We start from the raw sequence: 20431 nt of genomic DNA on the forward strand, positions 1-20431 counted from the left end.
TGTGTGTGTGTGTGTGTGTGTGTGTGTGTGTGTGTGTGTGTGTGTGTGTACCTCAAAGGCAAGCCATACCTCTTCAATCTTTCACTGTTGTTTCTGGAATTCTGCGTTAGAATTTGCCTCTTTCACTAAGCTTTTTGGCAAAATAAACTAACTTCGTCACTCTTTTCAGAAGTGATCATTATTAATGTTTTATTTTTATAATAATGAGATTATACTGTAAACACTGTTTTAGAAACTTGAAAAAAATTAAATTATATATAGCTTTCACTTTCCCTTATTAAATACTCTTTCACATTATTTTTCTTCCAGGCTACACAATAGTCCATCAAGGGTATGACATATAATTAACCAATCACATTATTGGACATTGTCTCAAATTATTAGCTATTATAAACAATACTGTGTGGATATCTTTTGTGAACACTGAAAATTATTTCATTAGGATAAATTCCCAGAAGTAGAATTGCTGGGTCAAAGACTAGGGTGAAATCAGTTTTACTCCTAATCATTGACAAATCATAGAGGAATTCAGTTTACCAGTTAGAAGTTCAGGGATTCTCAATAGATTGCTGTTTTTCTGGTCTCAAAAATACGTAGAGGAGGACCTGGTGGCGCAGTGGTTAAGAATCCGCCTGCCAATGCAGGGACACGGGTTCGATCCCTGGTCCGGGAAGATCCCACATGCCGCAGAGCACCTTAACCCGTCCACCACAGCTACTGAGCCTGCGCACCTAGAGCCCGTGATCTGCAACAAGAGAAGCCACCACAATGAGAAGCCTGTGCACGGCAATGAAGAGTAGCCCCTGCTCACTGCAACTGGAGAAAGCCCGCGCGCAGCAACGAAGACCCAACGCAGCCATAAATAAATAAATAAATAAATAACTTAAAAAAAAAAAAAGACTTAGAGGGACTTCCCTGGTGGTCCAGTGGTTAAGATTTCATGCTTCTACTGCAGGGGGTGTGGGTTTGATCCCTGGTCGGGGAACTAAGATCCCACATGCTGTGTGCTGCTGCATGGGGGGTGGGGGGGGCGACACACCTAGAGAATAGGTCACAATATCCAGTGGCCCCTGCCTCTCTTGTATGCTGTGAAAATGTGTGCATTTCTTCTCTTTAACCTGGCCACGTCCAAAAGGAAAGGTGCTCCAATCGTTGGAGCTACTGGTGGCTCTGAGACTCACCATCTTTGCCAGCTGTTGATTGGGGATCATTGTAATGTGGTGGTGTCATTTAATGATGTCCTTGCAGCTGTGTTCTTGGAACTTTCCGGTGAATTTCCTAAGGCTGCTCTACCTCCTCTCAGTGTTATCTCAGATCCCACTCCACCAGGGAAGGACACTAGGTTTTCACTATGACCAGTGTTTACCAGAGGGTGGAATGTGCAGGGACTTCTACTTTCTAAACCTTACAATTCTGTAAATTTGAATTATTTACAGCAAGCATATTTTTGTAATTGGGTGAAAAAAGAACTAAGATGGAGAGAGGCCAGATAACCCAGGTTATTAAATTCGTAAGTTTGATTTTATGCACAATATTAAGTCAGCAGCTCAGGTAGTTGCAGAGGGGTGAATCGAGAGCCAGGTGCCCTGCTGGATTCTTGCTGTGTCTCCAGCCCAGGCTCTGTGCCCTTTTGGCTGGATTTCGGGGCTGGTGGTCAGGCCATCTGCCCCCTAAGTGGAGCTGTTGCAGGTCACGGGCTATTGGATAATAAATATGGACAGCCTAGCTGTGGTTCAGAATAGTAAATTCAGAATAAAATCTCAATTTAGCCCTCCTTTCCCCTCTGGCCTAAAATACAATTGATCTCTTCTTATGATAATGATGAAATAAAATATTGAAAGTCCAGCTGCTCCAGAGAACATTTACTGCTGTTGGAACTACCAGTGATGAAACATTTTTCATTGTGCTCCCCAAATTTTTGGTAATCAAGTGGGGCCTTTCTAAGTTGTTATATTCACATACTTCTAATCAAGGAAAAATTTGACTTTCCAAAAGCTAGGAATGCTGCTGCAATAAATAGTTTATCATTTAAGGAACAGCAGTGTATACAGTCCTGAGAAGTCTGAGGTCATGTTCAAAAATTAATACATCTCGGGCTTCCCAGGTGGCGCAGTGGTTGAGAGTCCGCCTGCCGATGCAGGGGACGCGGGTTCGTGCCCCGGTCTGGGAGGATCCCACGTACCACGGAGTGGCTGGGCCCGTGAGCCATGGCCGCTGAGCCTGCGCGCGCGACGGGAGAGGCCACAACAGTGAGAGGCCCGCGTACCGCAAAAAAAAATAATAATAATAATACATCTCATTATGTATTTAACAATAAATATATAAATAGAACCAGTCCATATTTGGTCATTTTGTTAAAAGGTCAAAAGCTATAAGCAGCCCTGATAAAAGATGTGAGGGTATAACCTAGTAAGTATAACCCTATTCCGTGTGTGAAAGTAAACATTCCTTAGTATAGCTCATTTTCTCTGTTTATGACAATTGAGACTCAGCCAGCGGTGTTTTCTTCTTAATATTTGAAATATTAAGGAAAAAGTAATAGCGAATTGAACAGGAAATAGCTACACATTTTGGCCGTGCTCATCATCTAAATTTAACTAACTAAATGGATTTTAGTATTTTTGTCTTTAAACCTGTGAGGATTTAGAAGCATTGGGCTGCAGCTCAGTTTCTAAAATCTTGTTTTCTTTATTTAGAAACTGTAACTCTGACCTTTTAGGCAGCACAGCTTTATTTCCATAGGATGTTGAGTTAGAGGTGTTAAGAATTACTAAGCAGTGAAGTAGCGCTTAAGCAATACATACTTAGGCCTATTTGGATTTATTTGGGGAGATTCCCAAGGATTTGTCAAAGAAATTCTAAAATTTAAGTTCAGTCTTTCTGATTGACAGTGAAACTGGTGTAGTTCTTATTTAAAGATGTCTGTGAATTACAGCCTCAGGCAGTTGTGGTCATTCTGGACTTTTTTAGAATGTTATCTCTAAATTCTGTAACTCTGAGTCATTAAAAAAAAAAAAAACCCTCTGACCTTCTCTCTGCCCTACAGTAATATTGCTATAAGATGCAGTATCTTTTATTCTTAGAATGAGAACATGAATGAAAAGAAATAGCTAATGGTCTGGCTGACAGTAGAAATACTATACCTCTTTAAGATAATAGTTGCTATTTTCAGATGGACTTAAAAAGGGAGGAGAAGTGATGCTTCTAATCTTCATGTAGCCTTAGTCATTAGGAGATACACTCTCGAAAATATCTAGTTACTTAGCGGTTACTCCAAATAAGTTTTTGAAAATACTTTTAAAGATATTTTTAAAAACATATTTGTAGTAATGAGTAACTGACTCAGCACTAGTTTTAGAGAGAGACTCTTGAAGTTCCATCGCAAAATAAACACAGCAGCTTACGAAACAAAAATAGATTTGCACAGTAAATCTTGGTCAGAACAATGGCACATTCCTGGGCCTGGATTCAACAGTGGGTATTAATTCAAAGCAGCTGGATGCTGGGATTGAGAGTAAGATAGTCCCGTCTTCCTGCGGTGGCCTTGCAGAATCTGATGTGCGACAATATTTTGCTGCTTTTAAATGTTGCTTTATCCTTTTAGTGAGTCAGAGAGAATCTGCAGAGGCACAGAGGCTTTTGCAACCTCAGGTCCAAACTTTTCCTTTCAAGAAAACTCCCAGAGAGATCATGCTTCCTTTACAAAAGGTAGACCCGTTCCCTCTGGAGTCTGTTTGTTTTCTTCTACTCAGCTCACTTTCCAGGCTGGATTTTATCCATGTTCTTCCTTATCTCAGTTTCTTCCATAGTTTACTGGTCACCTAGTTACATTTCAGGAATGCATTGTGCAGGGCACTGTGAAACTATTATGAATTAATATTAATTATTAATAGTTTAATTATTATGAATTAATATTAATAGTTTAATTAATATTAAACGATTATGAATTTATATTAATAAAAGCAATTATATAGCCAAAGCAAAAACATGATTAGAGATTCTGGGGAGTTCAGAGGTTAGAGGATGATGACCACTTCCAATCAGATGGTGCTGGGGTACCTCTGGCAGGCTCACCTCCAGTTCTCATGAGTAAAATATTCCATGGTCGTTATGATGGCTTGACTGTCAGGAAACATTAATCTGCTTATGTGGGCTGTGTGTGTGTGTGTATACACACATAAGTGCATATTTAATGATGACATTCTGATCTCTGTTTCAGAACTAAGCTATTTTAAGTTTTCACCAAATTAGAATCATTTCTGCAAAATAAATAAGGAGACTGTCCATCTTGCTACTCTCCTTACAAAAGAGATGACGGAACCTCCCTCCCCTGGGATTTTTCTGAGACTTGTTTTCTGAGGAAGTTTTGTAAATGAAAGAGAGAATTTTTTAGAAGTGGGAGGTTACCTGGGAATTTCCTTGTATGTTATTTTTTTTTCCCCATCGTCATAATAGAATGAGAAATGATAAAATTCTAGGTAATTGAAAGAGTTAAAAGGATTTTTGAGTTGGTTGCATCAGGGGAACAGATGGAGTGCACGTAGGTGGGGAAGCTACTATTAAAGTGGAGGAGGGTTACTGTGTGTTGGAAAGGCATGGATTTTGCGGGGTAGCTGGGGACTCAACATGCTGGGGACTAGCTTACGTATCTGCTAGTGAACACAGTAAAGCGGAAGCCAAAGCGTATGGTCAGGAAGGGAGTTAACAGTCCGCTGACAAAGAGGAAGAATGCGGCAGCTGAACTAACTGAGGGGAGGTGAGAAGTTGGTAAATTGGTTTTGAGGTACCTAAAGGTCTTAAGAAACTAAGAAGCCTCAGGTAATAAGGAAATCAGTTTGGAAATATTAATATTGTTCCCTGCATTTGGGAAGTGTTTACGTATGAACAGAGAAGAAAATAAAGGAAGCAGCTCTGAATGACCACCTCGGGCTTTCACGGATACACAGATGAGCGAAGCATATCAAGGAAGTGAAATCAGGTTAAGCCTTCAGGTCACAGAGGCAGGAAACCAACGAAGGACATGGCGGTGCGAAGAAACCGATCTGGTACCAGTGATCAGACAGAGAGTGGGACAAACGACTCCAGCCTTTCTTCTTCGTGTTGGCATTTGAACGGTTCTTTGTTTTTTCTTTTTCTTTTTTTAAGCAGTTAGGTTCAGTAAAACAAGACAAAACAACAAACAAAAGTTGCCTTGGGTATGTTGGAACAAGGCCCTTTTCCTGTTGAGTTCTTGGTTCAGTGTGGTAAGTTTGCCCAGTATACAGGCCAAGCCATCTCTTCATCTGGCAGGGGGTAGTTGTTGCCCTGCACGGACCTCAGATTGTCTTAGAGATTCATGAGATTGTATTTATCAAGGCGCCTCCAAGGTGCTGGAGGAATCTGAGGAGCTGTTACCAGCATAACAATCTCTGCTATTTGTGGAGGACTTTCGACTTTACAGACATTCTTGTTTGAACTTTCAAATCGATTCTGCAACTTGTCGCTAAGAGCCCCTTTCTTGCCTGTGTGTAATTAGCCAAAAAGTGAATGAGAAGAGAGAAACAAATGTATGAGTTCTATTATTATTTAGGAGAAAAGCAATGCAGTAAAACACAAAATAGCACGCGCGCGCGCACACACACACACACACACATAAAAAGCACAAAGAGAGCACCGTACTTACTGCTTCTTTAAAGTATATTCTGAAAATAAACATAGTGGAGAGTTTTAGAAAGGTCCCTTTAGATCACTGGTTCGTGTACCTTTTTTAAAAATATTTATTTATTTATTTTTAGCTGCTTTGGGTCTTCACTGCTGTGCACAGGCTTTCTCTAGTTGCGGCGAGCGGGGGCTACTCTTCATTGCGGTGCGTGGGCTTCTCATTGCGGCGGGCTTCTCTTGTTGCAGAGCACGGGCTCTAGGCGCGCGGGCTTCAGTAGTCGTGGCTCATGGGCTTAGTTGCTGCGCAATATGTGGGATCTTCCTGGACCAGGGATCACACTCGTGTCCCCTGCATTGGCAGGCGGATTCTCAACCACTGCATCACCAGGGAAGCCCCCGATATGACTTTTTAATTCATGAACTCCGTTGAGAATTGGATTAAAAAATTTATAGATCGCCTGTCCCCTCCTCAGGATATAAAAACTATGATCAGCGGTTCCCATAAGGGAACCTAAATCTAGGTAACATAAATGTGCGAATTGGGCCAAGTGCAGACAATAAAGAATGTTGGCACATGTGTCAAACTAGAAAGTAATACCAAGTTAAGACAATAGAGAATGTTGGTGTTTGTGAAAAATTAGGGTGCACATCCTTGCCTAAAGTAAATTCAAATTCTAAATAATCTCTTTCTCCTTTTTCTTTTTTTTTAAATTGAATTGCAGTTGATTTATAATATTATGTTAGTTTCAGGTGTACAGCATAGTGATTCAGTATTTTTGCAGACTATACTCCACTATAGGTTATTACAAGATAATGGCCATAATTTCCTGTGCTATACAGTATATCCTTGTTGCTTATCTGTTATAAATATAGTAGCTGGTATCGTTAATCCTATACCCCTAATTTGTCCCTTTCCCCTTTGGTAACCACAAGTTTGTTTTCCAGCTGTGAGTCTGATATTCATTTGTACTATTTTTTTTAGATTCCACGTGTAAGTGATCTCATACAGTATTTGTCTTTCTCCGTCTGGCTTATTTCACTAAGCATAATATTTTCTAGGGTCATCCATGTTGCCACAAATGTCAGTATTTCATTCTTTTTTATATCTTAGTAATATTCCATTGTGTGTGTATATGTGTGTGTGTGTGTGTGTGTGTGTGTGTGTATCACATCTTCCTAATCCAGTCATCTGTTGATAGACACCTGGGTTGCTTCCATGTCTTGGCTATTGTAAATAGTGCTGCTATGAACATTGGGGTGCATGTATCTTTTCGAATTAATGTTTTCATTTTTTTTCTGGATATATACCCAAGAGTAGAATTGCTGGATCATATGGTAGTTTTATTTTTAGTTTTTTGAGGAACCTCTATATTGTTTTCCATAGGGGCTGCACCAATTTCCACCAATAGTGTACAAGCGTTCACTTTTCTCTACATCCTAACCAACATTTGTTATTCGTAGACTTTTTCCTGATAGCCATTTTGACAGGTGCGAGGTGATATTTCACTGTTGTTTTGACTTACATTTCTGTAATAATTAGTGATGTCGAGCAGCTTTTCATGTGCCTGTTGGCCATCTATGTGTCTTCTTTGGAGTAATGTCTTTTCAGGTCTTCTGCCCATTTTTGGATTGGATTGTTCAAACAATTTCTTTTTAAAACAGCATCTGCTAAATACAACAAATGGGAGGTAAATTTGATCCCCCAGTTCCCCCAGTTCCCCCAGTTCCCCCAGTTTGCAATCCTAGGTTTCTACTTATTATGTGTAAACATGGGGGTATTCTCATTTTTTGCCCTAAGGCACGACAACAAGCTCAAATGCGTCACCAAATGGCAGAGGACAGCAAAGCAGATTACTCATCAATTCTTCAGAAATTCAACCACGAGCAGCATGAATATTACCATACTCATATTCCCAATATCTTTCAGGTAAGGAGTTCAGATCTCTCAGATTTGCTTTGCTTAGAAAAATGTTGCCTTGGAATCATGATTTCTGGGCTTATATTCTAAGTATTGATATAATTCTAAGTTTCCTCTAATTCAAATCATTTTTTAAAACATTCAGATCAAGCACTGACTGACATTAAGATGAAATATAACATGAATCTCAAGATTAATCAATAGCCTTTGCAAACTTCCTTGGCTTGCCCCTGCAGCCATTCTTGGTCAGTCTTAGAACTGTGATTCTCAGATGAACACTCTTTTTGCTAAAAGGACCATCCTGGTTACAAAAATTCCAACTTAACCTTTAGGAATCTAAGCAGCATTGAGACAGGTGTAGGATTTGAATAGATGACAGTTCTTTCCTTTGGATTGTTTTTCTTTTGGCTACTTTAGGTTGTCAAAAATCGTCTGAGAAAAGATACATACATTCCCACTCTGGGAATTTTTTACAACTTAAAGTCCAACTGTAGAAAAAATAATAAATGTTTGTGTCATAGCGTCTACATAGCAGATAAGAACCTCCAGCTTGTAGAAGGCAGGTATACTAGTTAATGTAAGTCTGTGTTGGGTCAAGGCAGTTAACCAAATACCATACTTTTGGTAAAGGACAAAGCAGTGCCTCAAAGATGGAGGAGATGTTTAAAATTTAATACCAAATGGTGCTAATAGTAAAACTACTTGAGTTTCGGGTTCTTACTGAAATTGGAATGGAATTGGGTAAAGTGTACATTTAGGCAGCCCAGCAATTCGTAAAATAGGTGTCCAGCTGGCTAAGGTAGAGGCGCAAGAAATTTACGGTTGCTGTAACTCTAACCTTTTTATAGGCCTATTTCCCGCCTAGAGAATTTTTTAGAGGTAACAGCGCTGCCAAAAAACAACTTCCGTAAGTAACAGTGGACCAAACTGGGGCTTCCTTGGTGGCGTAGTGGTTAAGAATCTGCCTGCCAATGCAGGGGACACGGGTTTGAGCCCTGCTCTGGGAAGATCCCACATGTCGCAGAGTAACTAAGCCCGAGTGCTACAACTACTGAGCCTGCACTCTAGAGCCCACGAGCCACAACTACTGAAGCCTGTGTGCCTAGAGCCCGTGCTCCACAACAAAAGAAGCCACCGCAATGAGAAGCCCGCGCATCACAACGAAGAGTAGCCCCCACTCGCCACAACTAGAGAAAGCCCGCGCGCAGCAACAAAGACCCAACGCAGCCAAAATTAAATTAATTAATTTTTTAAAAACCCAGAAAACAGTGGACCAAATTAATTTTATGCAAATTCTGATGTTTCAGAAAATACAAGAGATGGAGGAGAGGAGGATAGTGAGAATTGGAGAATCAGTGAAGACGTATGCAGAGCTGGATCGGCAGGTGATTCCAATCATCGGGAAGTGCTTGGATGGAATAGTAAAGGCAGCCGAGTCAATCGATCCGAAAAATGTAAGTACTGTAGTTTGGACTTAATTTATAACTAAGAGTTTGCGGTCTCATTATTTCCCTGCCCCTTTCCACAGTGACCATATTTAATCGCCTGAAAGTAGTTGCTTTCAGTGGTCACAAATACTTTTCAACAGAAGCAGCACCATTTTAGAGTTTTTTAATTCAGCCTTCTGTGTTTTGGATTAGTATAGTCACTGGCACACTTAGGATTGTAGAGCTGAATCTGCTAGTATAGGTTTAGGTTCATATAACAATGGCAATAGTGTCTTAAGGTGGTTTATTTTTCCTTCCATGTAAAGATGTCTAGAGGCAAGAGGGTCCAACCATGGTATGGGCAGATGGTCCGCAAGTTCTCAGTGACCCAGGCATCTCCTAGTTCACAGCTTTTGATGATATGGCTTTCAAACTCAATGTGGCTTCTGTAGCTCCAACCATCACCTCCAAATTCCAGAAAACGTTATATAGAGAAGGGCCCATGCCATCTCTTTAAAGAGGCTTCCAAAAATTGCTCCCTGTACTTCTGTCTACATCTCAAGAGATCTCAGAGGTCAAAACTTAGGGGCCATCTCCTGCTGTACAAAAGACTGGGGAGTGAAGCCTTTTTGCTGGGTGGCCATGTGCCTGACTTAAAATCAGGGTTCTTGTTACTAAGAAGGAAGGGTGATTGGCTATTGCAAGACAATTGACGCCTATGGCACACCTACAAAATCAGTGTCAACTGAAATAGCTACGGCAAATTAAAATGTGGGCTCACTGTAGGAAGTTGAGATTTTTCCAAATTGTCTTCTCTAGTAGTTTTTTTTTTAAGATTTATTTATTTATTTATTTTGTATTTATTTTTGGCTGCATTGGGTCTTTGTTGCTGCACGTGGGCTTTCTCTAGTTGCGGCAAGCGGGGGCTACTCTTTATTGCAGTGCGTGGGCTTCTCATTGCGGCGGCTTTTCTTGTTGCAGAACACGGGCTCTAGGCACGTGGGCTCAGTAGTTGTGGCTCGCAGGCTCTAGAGCGCAGGCTCAGTAGTTGTGGTGCACGGGCTTAGTTGTTTCACGGCATGTGGGATCTTCCCGGACCAAGGCTCGAACCCATGTCCCCTGCCTTGGCAGGCAGATTCTTAGCCACTGCGCCACAAGGGAAGTCCCATCTAGTAGATTTTTTAAATCAGATGATCATTGAGTTAGAAAGTTATTACAAATCACATGTGCTTTTGTAACAGTTTAACTATACATCTATCTATCTATCTTTGGCACGATAGTTGCCATTTCTTTACACTTTGGTCTTCACCACCTGACCCCAAGAAGATTCTGAACTCCAAGTTCCTAGCAGGGTGCACACCACAGAGTAGGCAATCAGTTCACTGATTTATTCAGCAAACATTTATTGCACCATTATTACCGGACACCATCTAGGTACTAGGGACACAGTGGAGGAAAAACAGAAGGGAGCCTACATTCTAGTAGAGGAGAGACTGTGAACAAATATATACATAAAGAAAAATTATTCAATAAATTCATATCTTTGAACCACAATTAACCAAAGAAATCAGAGAGATTATCTACTCTTTGCTTTGACTTTGTGTATGCCAAATTGCTTTAAGACCTTCTGATGAGAACCGGTTTTTGTACTACTGTATTTTTCAAGGGAATCGCATAATAAATGGCCCAGTTTTTCTGCTTTTAGCAAAGTCATTCTTAATTAATATTTGTTTCTGTAAATGTAGAAAAATGGTTAATTATTAAAAGTATCTTCAAATCTCAGCTAGACATGTAGCTTTACAAATTATTCTTTCTGATGATAAAAATATTACTAGAAAAAAAATATTACTAGAAAATCTATTATTAATCAATATAACTTATTTAGAATATCACCTGTATGAGGTCATCATAGTTCATTGTGTATAAGGTATTTGCATGCATCTGAACGTATTTGTGTGTGATGGGTGTAATTTCAGGATTCACAGCTGGCCATAGAAGCTTATAAGTCCGGTTTTGAGCCGCCTGGAGACATTGAATTTGAGGATTACACCCAGCCGATGAAGCGCACTGTGTCAGATAACAGCCTTTCGAATTCCAGAGGAGAAGGCAAATCAGAGCTCAAATTTGGTGGCAAATCCAAAGGAAAGTTATGGCCGTTCATCAAAAAAAATAAGGTACTGATGGCTGGACCCAGTGTGAAATGAGTGTTGCAAAGTGTGGAGACGTTCACTTTATCTTTTAGTTTTAAAGGAACGAAGATTTTAAGCTTGTTTCAGAATGCAAAAAAAAGAAAAAAAAAGCTAGTGTGCTATTTTATTTTAAGACAGTATCTCTCTTTGGTGATGGTACCTTGGCCATGGCCATGTGTCTTATTTCAGACGCGTTATCACCTGCACCGTGTCACCCACACTAACAGATTACTGACCTCTGGCTTTTGCATCATGCCTTTCACTCCTAAGTCTCCTAGATTGCTGGTTACCTGGGCTGGGAGAAAGGAAATTGTACAACATTTCTATAACCATGTATCAGCATATCTAACTGAAATCGTTCCCATGGGTTAATAACTTGGTTTCCAACTCATGTTAACATATGTATCCATGAACAATTTTCGTTTTCTTTTTATAGTGTGATACGTAAGTGCATGACAGCATTAACATAGGCATAAAGTATGATCAAGGCGATGTGACTGCTGTAACCTTAGAATAATTTAATATTTCAAGACTGTCTTTGCTGTTTTCACAACCTTAGCATTGAAGGACTTTCGTTTTCTCCCATCAAGCTGTGTTAGTTTAGGTGGTTTAGAAATATTTACCCTTCTGGCTTACACTGGTTTAGAGTAACTAATTAGAACGGTAGCTTGCATGTGGAAGTCTGCATGAGCTTCTTGTCAGACATTTCTTGCTATTCTTCTGTTGCTTTACTTACTAAAACTCCCACTTCCATCATATTCCCATTTAACGTATCCTTACGTATTTTCTTTTGGACCATGGCCTAAATATTTAATTGTTTGTGTTTGACTTGCTTTGGGTTTTCAAATATTATTTGATGCTTATTTTTGTTTTGTGTCTTATCTTCTTGTTTCTGATTTTTTACTCTGTCACTGCTCCGTCTCTTACACGTAGCTTATGTCCCTTTTAACATCCCCCCATCAGCCTCCCCCACCTCCCCCTGCCTCTGCCTCACCCTCTGCTGTTCCCAACGGCCCCCAGTCTCCCAAGCAGCAAAAGGAACCCCTCTCCCATCGCTTCAACGAGTTCATGACCTCCAAACCCAAAATCCACTGCTTCAGGAGTCTAAAGCGTGGGGTAAGTTCTGCTCTGGAATCCTGTCTCTCTTGTGCGCTTTGGTTGCATGTTTTGTTCTGCATAACTTATTTTGTTTGTGAATGACTCCATTGTGTTTTCCCATAACGTAAAACAATAAGAACCTATGATTCATTATAGCCGGAAAGAAGAAGCGCCACAGAGAGGAAAGAAGGAAGGAAGCAGGATGGGTGGGAGAGGGGTGGGGAGCCAGCCACCCCAGAGTTCTTTTTGTCTGTAGCACATTTTGGATGGACCTTTCTCCGTTTCCCTTTTGAAGCATCTAAGTCATTAATATTTTACCTTGATTTTACCAAAAAAGAAACTTAGATTTCGTTTCTAAAGCTGGCAACATTTGAGGCGTTGGAAATCACTGTATAGTCAGAAAATATTTGCTTAATAATTACTGAAACAATGTGTCGTGAGGGTACTTTTCTCTGAGCTATGCCTCAGGGTTTGAGGCGAAATGGTATATGGGTTACAGCGGTTTCTTTAGCTATTCTGGTGATGTACAAGGTGTTGATTAAATATCTGATAACAGACTGACTGCAAAAAGGCCTAATGCAGTATTTATCGTAAAGGGGGAAGTACTAGCGGCTCACATTCACTGAGTGCTTGTCGTTTGCCAGACTCTGTTCTATGCGCTCATTTACTTTTTTCAACCACCCTATGAACCTAGGTACTAAGAGTTCTTTATTTTACTGATAAGAAAACTGGTGCATACAAAGATGGAGTTAGGAAGATACAGAGCCAGGATTTAAAGCCAGGGAGCCTGCTTATGACCTGAGATTCTATGAGTCCATACTCAGGGAGAATCTGTTATACCATGATTGACTCATAAGTGGTTGTTACTCAGACTCAGGTTTGCCATCCTAACTAAGATCGCATGTGCTTAAGTCACAAGGTCTTATGGAATTGATCAGCAATCCAAAGTAGACACCAGTTCGGTTTTTTAGAAAAAGATTGGAACAAGGTCATTCCTAGCCTCCTGAATAAACCTAAATGGTCAGTCTAGTCTAAGCCATCCCCAGATATTCTTTATAATGAATAATGAGTAAACAAACATTAAGTGCATTAACATATCCAGTAAGGTTTTCTTTTGTCCTGTCCTGTGGGAGTTGAAATATAGTTGTAGTGGGATGTGTTCTTGTACAAATATAATTTTTACTTTTCCCTTCCTCTGTGTAAAAAAGTTGTAAATATAGTAGATAGCTACATCGTTACCTTTTAAAATAAGGGACAAAAACCTCATTTCTTTATATGCAGAGTTCCTTTAATAATGGAATCTCAAAGTTTTATGCAAAGAATGCAGTTGGTGGAATTATCCTGTTTTAAGGTTACCCAGCATATCCAGGTTAAGAATTCGAATTTAATTTCCTAAAGATTTCAAGAGAGGCCTTGTTGGAGGGCAGAATATAGCTTCAAAAGTGGATGATGAATGGTGTTGAGTTCTATAATTAGGTCTCCATTATGCTGGCTTTTAGAATTCTCCATCCATCTCTGCTCCTTGCTCATCGAAGAATTTTCAACATATGACTGTGTCGCTATACTAGACTATAGACTATAAAATTTGACATTAACTGTAAATCAGTTACCCCATCTCTGCTGCTTCCAAAACCTTCACACAGCACTCACTTATTATATTTATAAAAATATCTCTGCATTGTCTCTTGGAATCTCATAATGAAGGATGTTGAATATTCATGACTGTTTACCATTTGTGTATGTATCTGTTCCACTCTTCTCTCAACATCACAGTCTGTTGGTTGCACACGGTTTCTGAATCATGTTTCATGGAGTTCTCTAAATGTTTAGGAAGAGACCAAGAATGTCAGTAATCAATAAGTGTAAGAAAAGATGGCTAGGAAAACATTAACACTTGAAAACAAAAACAGTGAAATGAGAAACAGGTTATTCTGATTAATTAAGGGAACCCTATCCCATTTTTTTAAAAAAAAATAATTAGCAAAAATAAATTTTATTTCTTACACCTCAAATCTGTGCTCAGCAAACTTCTATTTTTTAAAAAAAAATTTCCTAAACGGTGAGTGTGTTTTCAAGAATAAACACACACACACACACACACACACACTAGAAGCATCAGTAAATAAATAGAAACATATTTTTGCTTCCCTCCTTTTACGTTGATCTGTTTTTAGGATCAGATTTGACGTACTTTTCTTCAGGAAGTAGCAGTGCAGAAAAAAAAAAAAGGAAAGGAAATACATCATAGAAGTAAATGAGGAAATTTTAAAAAATCTGAAGTTTGGGGAAATAAATGTGATTTTAAAGCAATTTCAAAACTGAAGGTACATGTTTAACAGGATCCGTGACTAAAATGCTGCAGTCCTTGCTATTTCATTTATTCTCCTTTTTAACTTTAAGACTGTTGCACCGAAGATAGGAAAAGGATTCTCGGAGAATAACATCTGTTTCAGATCCAGATTTTAATCATTTGTTTCTGTTATCAGAATGTATAAATCCTATGCAAACGTTTCTTCGCAGAAATAATTTCGTTTCTGAAGAGCTAAGTAGGATAAATCTTTTTTGTTGTAAGTCATTCACATTTGTAAGCAAATGTCTCATTGAACATCTTTAAAGATTGGCATGCCACCATGATCAACCATTATTTCATCTTTACTGAAGTCAAAGAAAAATGAAGCTAGATTGTGTGTTCTCAATTTGCAGTCTACAAAGTAACTTTATTGTCTTAACATTTCTTTTTCTGGTGTGAGCAAGGGGCTTCTAAATCTACAATATGGACATATTTTCCCCACGTTTTAGAGTTAATTGTACGGAAAAATACCATCATCGTTGATCAAAAGATTTTGAAAATCCCTACCAATTGTTTGTCAGATGTAACTATCTTCTGATTACTTTCATTTTATTTATTTTACCTTGTTCTCTTGCTGATTATTGGCAGACTCAGTCTCTCTGTTTTCACAAAGAACTCATGAAGAGGACGATAGGGAAACCCACGTATGCTTTTGAAGCTAGGGATTATGTTGTAAGTTAACCTGTGACGGCTAGGTCATACGGTCACGGCACAGGCACTAACCCCTGTGACAGCACCAAGACTGGGGACCCAGATGCTCTCTGACCCGGACACTGGGAAAAGCCTCACTGTATCGATCCAACCACACAGGCTTCTTCTTCCGGAAAAGTTACATGGAAAAAGGAACCAAACTATCAAACTTCCTAAAAATGTCAGTGAGCTGATCTTGTGTTTTTCCCCTTTTCATTGATTGGGATTGCCGTCTGAGCTGTTGTCACTGGGTATGATTTTACGGCAGAATTTCACCCCTAAAAGGCAGCTGGTCACGGGAGAATGACACTCTCGCAGACGGCAGCGTGTAGCACGCTTACCCACACCCACGTCTGAAACAGATGGATCCGTGGATCCGTAAGGGACAACCAAAAAAATCAGCGAAGCCTGAGCAAGGTCATAGAGCAGTGAAATGACTTTCCGTGGACCTTAAACCAGATACTTATATATTCGTGTTCACTGTCCCCTTTCTTTGTACTTGAGGTTAGTACCTGTGACGGCCCAATAACACATGGATCCGCCAGCTCTGTGTGCCCTCATGTGTTATTGACACTCGTGGCTCCCCAGGCTCCGTAATTGTTGCCTGAAACTGACAGCTTTTTAGTTCTTCAGGTGTCTTGCAATGCACTTAATGCAACCTTTGAAAGTATTCTGTTGGCAGACGATTCAGTTTCTAATTTGAAATGATCTAACTGGCTGGCTTACAGCTTAAGACCAAACACCAGTTTATAATTGTTAAAAAGGATCCCATATACTGGGATGGTGCTTCCTGTAGATCATCCATCACTGTCCACTTCAGAAAAGTGAATTTGTCTGAGAATTCGATATTGCCCCTCTCTATTGGGATTTGTTCTCAATCCTAATGACTTGCTTTTATTATGAAGTGGTTATATTCCTATGCCCTTAGTTTTGATGTTAGAATTCTGTTTTTGGAATGCTTAAGAAAGAATATATTACTTTAAGCAAAGGAAGTAGCACATAGAAAGCAGATAGAGTGCCGTGTTCAAATTAGCGACATTTCCACAGTAATGTCTGAGAAACATTTGTATATGGTCGTATGCTTCGCAGGGAAGATATTTGCAAAGTTTTCTGCTGTGCACCATAAGTGTTGTCTGTAAAGAACTCAAATTGTGATGAACAGATCTGTGCTAAAGTTTACAGGAGGGGCTCAAGGCATTCATGTAGGTTGCCTACGTGAGAGCGGTCATGAATATGACTGTACCTGTTTCCCCCAGAGTTTTGTCTTGCTACTTCTTTCCTTAAAAGTCTTTTTCCCCGTAGGGACAATTTCTTTAAAAGCTTAATTAATGCTTGTTCACAAAGAAGTATCAACTTTGAGTTAATCTGAAGAATAAGATTTTTTAATTCTAGTTAAGGAATTTTTAACACCCTCTCCCCTCCCAATTTCAAATCAAAGGACACTGTCTTTGGAACTTTGTCTCTGACATATTTTTGGATCCTACTACCAATTGCCTAAACTTTAGGGTTGATAACAGCTAAGTAAGTGTGCACCGAGCTCTCAAAATACTGCTTTATAGCCAAAAAGCATGTTTCACCTGTTTCTGAAGAACCAATGTTTCTTTTCCTAATTTTGAGATGCCTTTTAATCTGGCTTTGGATCCAGTAATTAGTATAGTTTTGCCAGTCTCCGGGCCTAGCAGAATTGCAGCTGCTGTGTCCTGATAATTAACAGGAAATCCAAAGCAAGGAGTAAGTACACCTCAGTAGTTGAGACAGTTGGCTATCTATTTCCTAAAGGTAACTTGTAAGAGCAGCAGCTTCTGTTGACTCCCCAGATGCTATAGAACCCCTGTGGGTAGGGCTCTGAGTTCGATAGAAAGCCCCAGAAGACACCTTCTGCAGAGCAAGAGGTGCATGCAGTCCACAGGTGGGAGAGAGCATCATGCTTCCACCTCCAGCCAGGCGCTGAAAGGCTCCCTGGAGGTTGGTTCTTAGAGCATCTTCCAGTCCTGTGTTCCCATTTACCAGTTTGAGACTTTGCCTTAATACCTTTAGGAAATGCCACTGTTCGTATTTATTAGATCTCCTTAAGATAAAAATATTACTGGGATGTTGTGGAACTAATTGCTTTCCCAACGCTTTTAGTCTGTGTGAAACTTTCCATGGGAAATTTGGTGAACAAAAGGCTATGTGATTATTTCCATCTTTTATAATCATGCTATTTCACCGACCGCAAACTTATATTGGTTTATACTCAGGCTGATGTGACCAATCCAGAACAGTAGACGGAAACTCTCCTTTTCTATCTTTATACTTTGCTCTGGCAATGTGGCAGCTAGAGAAAGGTTTTGGTCGATCAGCCCCTCTTGGGAACTTTGGCACAGAACCGCTGCAAATCATTTTCACAAAGCGCCAGGTGAATTGATGTATGTTAATTCAGTGTAATGGACAAGTTCCTCTTCTTCTCATGTGTTGTTGTTTCTCTCTCTCTCTCTCTCTCTCTCTCTCTCTCTCTCTCGCTCTCTTTTTTTCCCTGTTACCCCTTCAATTTTTACACGAAGCTTTCTCTCAAGCTGGTAAGCACAATTCCTCCATGCATGTCCTGAATCTAATCAGGTTTTTTGGTGTATGTTTTGTGGTGCCGTGCCATTGTGCAACAAATCTTCAGAGTCAACTGTTGATTTGTGTTTCTCTTGTGTGTGCTTTTGTTGGTGTTTCTTTATTAGACCTCTGGAATACAAAGGTCCAGAGTCTAACAGAGGTGACTGTAATCTTTTCAAGTTGCTAAGAAAATTAACACTTAACTCATGATTTGGTTTTCTTTACCACTGGAGTCTTAAGAGGATGACAGATGTTGATAAACTTTATTTAAATGTGAACATAAACATGAATATTAGATATGAGGGAGTTTATGTATTGGATCATTCGGAATAAATGCAAATATAATCGTTGAAAATTGCTCCTCCCCCGGAGCCACAGAAGCAGATGAAAAATGCTGGGGACCTGAGGGAGACATGCAGGAATGATGCCGGGCTCCAACTCAGGTCTCAGGCACCTTCGAGAATTGGAGGTCACGAAATCTTTAAGTTGCTACATAAATACATGGGTGCCTTGTGCATGGCTGATTTAAGAAATCAAAGACGATTTTATGGACAATGAAAAGAGCCTCCTAAGCCTTTCTAAAATGATTTCTTTAGTGTTCGGTGTTGTTTCTACTTTTAATTCTATAGCCCTAGTAAATAGTCAAACTAATCATTAAATCTATTAAAAGAAACTCTTAACCACATAACCCATTACTGTACTTCAAATATGTGTAAGTTACGTAATAGTCTCCAACACCACAGCTGAGAATATCCTAAAATTACGGACAGTGATGAACTGTGACACTTCAACCAGGGATAAGACCAGCATTTTATGCGCTGCTGTTGAGAAAGTATGACAATATTTTATGGTTATCCTTATACATACTTTTATACATGTTTCAGTACATACATAAACATATATATACATAATTTTTCAACCTGACTCAGTATTTGGCGACTGTTCCAGCCCTAAGGAAAAGGAATATTTTATTAAATTAAACATTTCTTAGACGGCAAAATAAAATCCCGAGAAGAGTTCTACAAGAAGGAAAGATCTTAAATGAACATCAGTCATTAGCAGCAGTATGAATTTGGGAGAAATTGGATCCATAAACTGGGAGTCTCTCGGATGCCAGGGTTTCTTTTTTGCCCTTTATTTGTTCTTTTGCTCACGTGCTAGCAGCTAAAGATAACATTATCGGGCAGTCTTTCTGTTTGAGATAAATCATTTTACCAACCTTGTATTGAACTGCTGCTCGATGCCCTTACTTTGAAGCTAATAGAGAAGTTACACACAGATGGCTTGGGTGTAAAGATAATAAAACTCAAGAAGCAGCTCGTGCCATTGCCCAGGAGCAAGTGTTTGATTCCAGTAGCAGGTAAAACGAGATCCTCTTAGAGCCACAGCCATTGAAAATATACGTATTTTGGCCCCTTTTCCAAACCCTGGTACAGCCAGTATCCTAGGGGCCCCTCCAGAGAGTTCAGAAAATCTATTCTGCCTCGAAGGTAGAAATAAAAATTCCTCTGTGGCAAAATGAATCATAGGTGAGAGTATTGTTCGAAAGAATTCAAGCTTCAAAAGGTGAATAGGACAAAATGAACCTTTGAAGGTACTTTCCAGAAACCTCGAGTTTCTTTGGATCTAGAAGAAGCTGTTGACCTGAATCTCCAATGGTCACATGAAGTTTGTTTGAGGCATAGTTACTGGGATTGGTTTTTAAATAACAACACAGAAATATAGACTATCTATTGAAAGGGACCTAACTGGTCAGTTAGACTAACTCCTGATCAAGTGAAAGGGATCATTTATTATTTAATTGCTTTCGTTTCTGTAGATGATCAGGGTTGCGTTTGTTGTTGTCGTTGTTTGAGCCATCTATTTATAAGTCATAAGTTAGAGTGTTGTTTACTACAGATTTCTTTGCACCTGTTTATCCAGTGCAAACCTTACACCTGTTCACAGTCTAGACCTATGTGGTACAATGTGGTATCCACTCACCACAGGTAACTTAATTAAATTTAACTTAATTTAAATGAAAAGTAACTAAAATTTTAAAATTCGGTTCCACAGTTGTACTGGGCACACTTCAAGGGCTCAACAGCCATATGCGGCTACTATATTGGACGGTGCAGATGTGAGAACATTTCCATCACTGAGAAAGTTCTTTTGGGTCTCATAGCACATAGCGAGGCTCAATAGATATGTATGAGTGAACACTGACTGCTTACTAGGTTTGCTGACCTCTGCAGCAGTGTATCTCACGCTGTGTTTTGTCGCATTCTAACATTAAAACAAAAATGAAAACAAAACCAAAATCTCTGTTCTAGAAAACATGCTGATCTCTTTTAAGTCAATTCAGCATGAGAACAAAGTACTGAGCTTTCAGGCTCAGTGATTGAGTTGAGAAAATTGAAAAGCACTTAATGAAGGTTTCAAGTGTTACAGCACAATAGTTTATGGAAAAGGAAAAACAGGTCTGCTTTATTTTTATATTGAAGATTACTGGGCTTCATCTTAGTTTTAGAAGCAAGTTGAACTTCCTTGGTTTGGC

At 39.5% G+C, this 20431-nt stretch overlaps 1 protein-coding gene across 14 annotated transcripts in view; it reads left to right on the top strand.

The window, feature by feature from the left end:
* Window positions 1–20431, top strand: part of FNBP1 (formin binding protein 1) — a 141125-nt gene that overhangs the window by 99342 nt on the left and 21352 nt on the right. For 4 of the 14 annotated variants that reach the window (XM_027104550.1, XM_027104549.1, XM_027104559.1 and 1 more), the window contains 5 exons: window positions 7439–7567; window positions 8866–9012; window positions 10962–11159; window positions 12108–12290; window positions 17856–17870. In XM_027104550.1, coding sequence (XP_026960351.1) covers window positions 7439–7567; window positions 8866–9012; window positions 10962–11159; window positions 12108–12290; window positions 17856–17870 — 672 coding nt within the window. The remainder of the gene's footprint in view (window positions 1–7438; window positions 7568–8865; window positions 9013–10961; window positions 11160–12107; window positions 12291–17855; window positions 17871–20431) is intronic. The other 10 variants (XM_027104552.1, XM_027104553.1, XM_027104562.1 and 7 more) reach the window with 8 other exon arrangements.

The sequence above is a fragment of the Aethalodelphis obliquidens genome, unplaced genomic scaffold (genome assembly GCF_003676395.1).
Source record: "Aethalodelphis obliquidens isolate GAN/ISIS:26980383/991018 unplaced genomic scaffold, ASM367639v1 scaffold7, whole genome shotgun sequence".
NCBI lineage: Eukaryota > Metazoa > Chordata > Mammalia > Artiodactyla > Delphinidae > Aethalodelphis > Aethalodelphis obliquidens.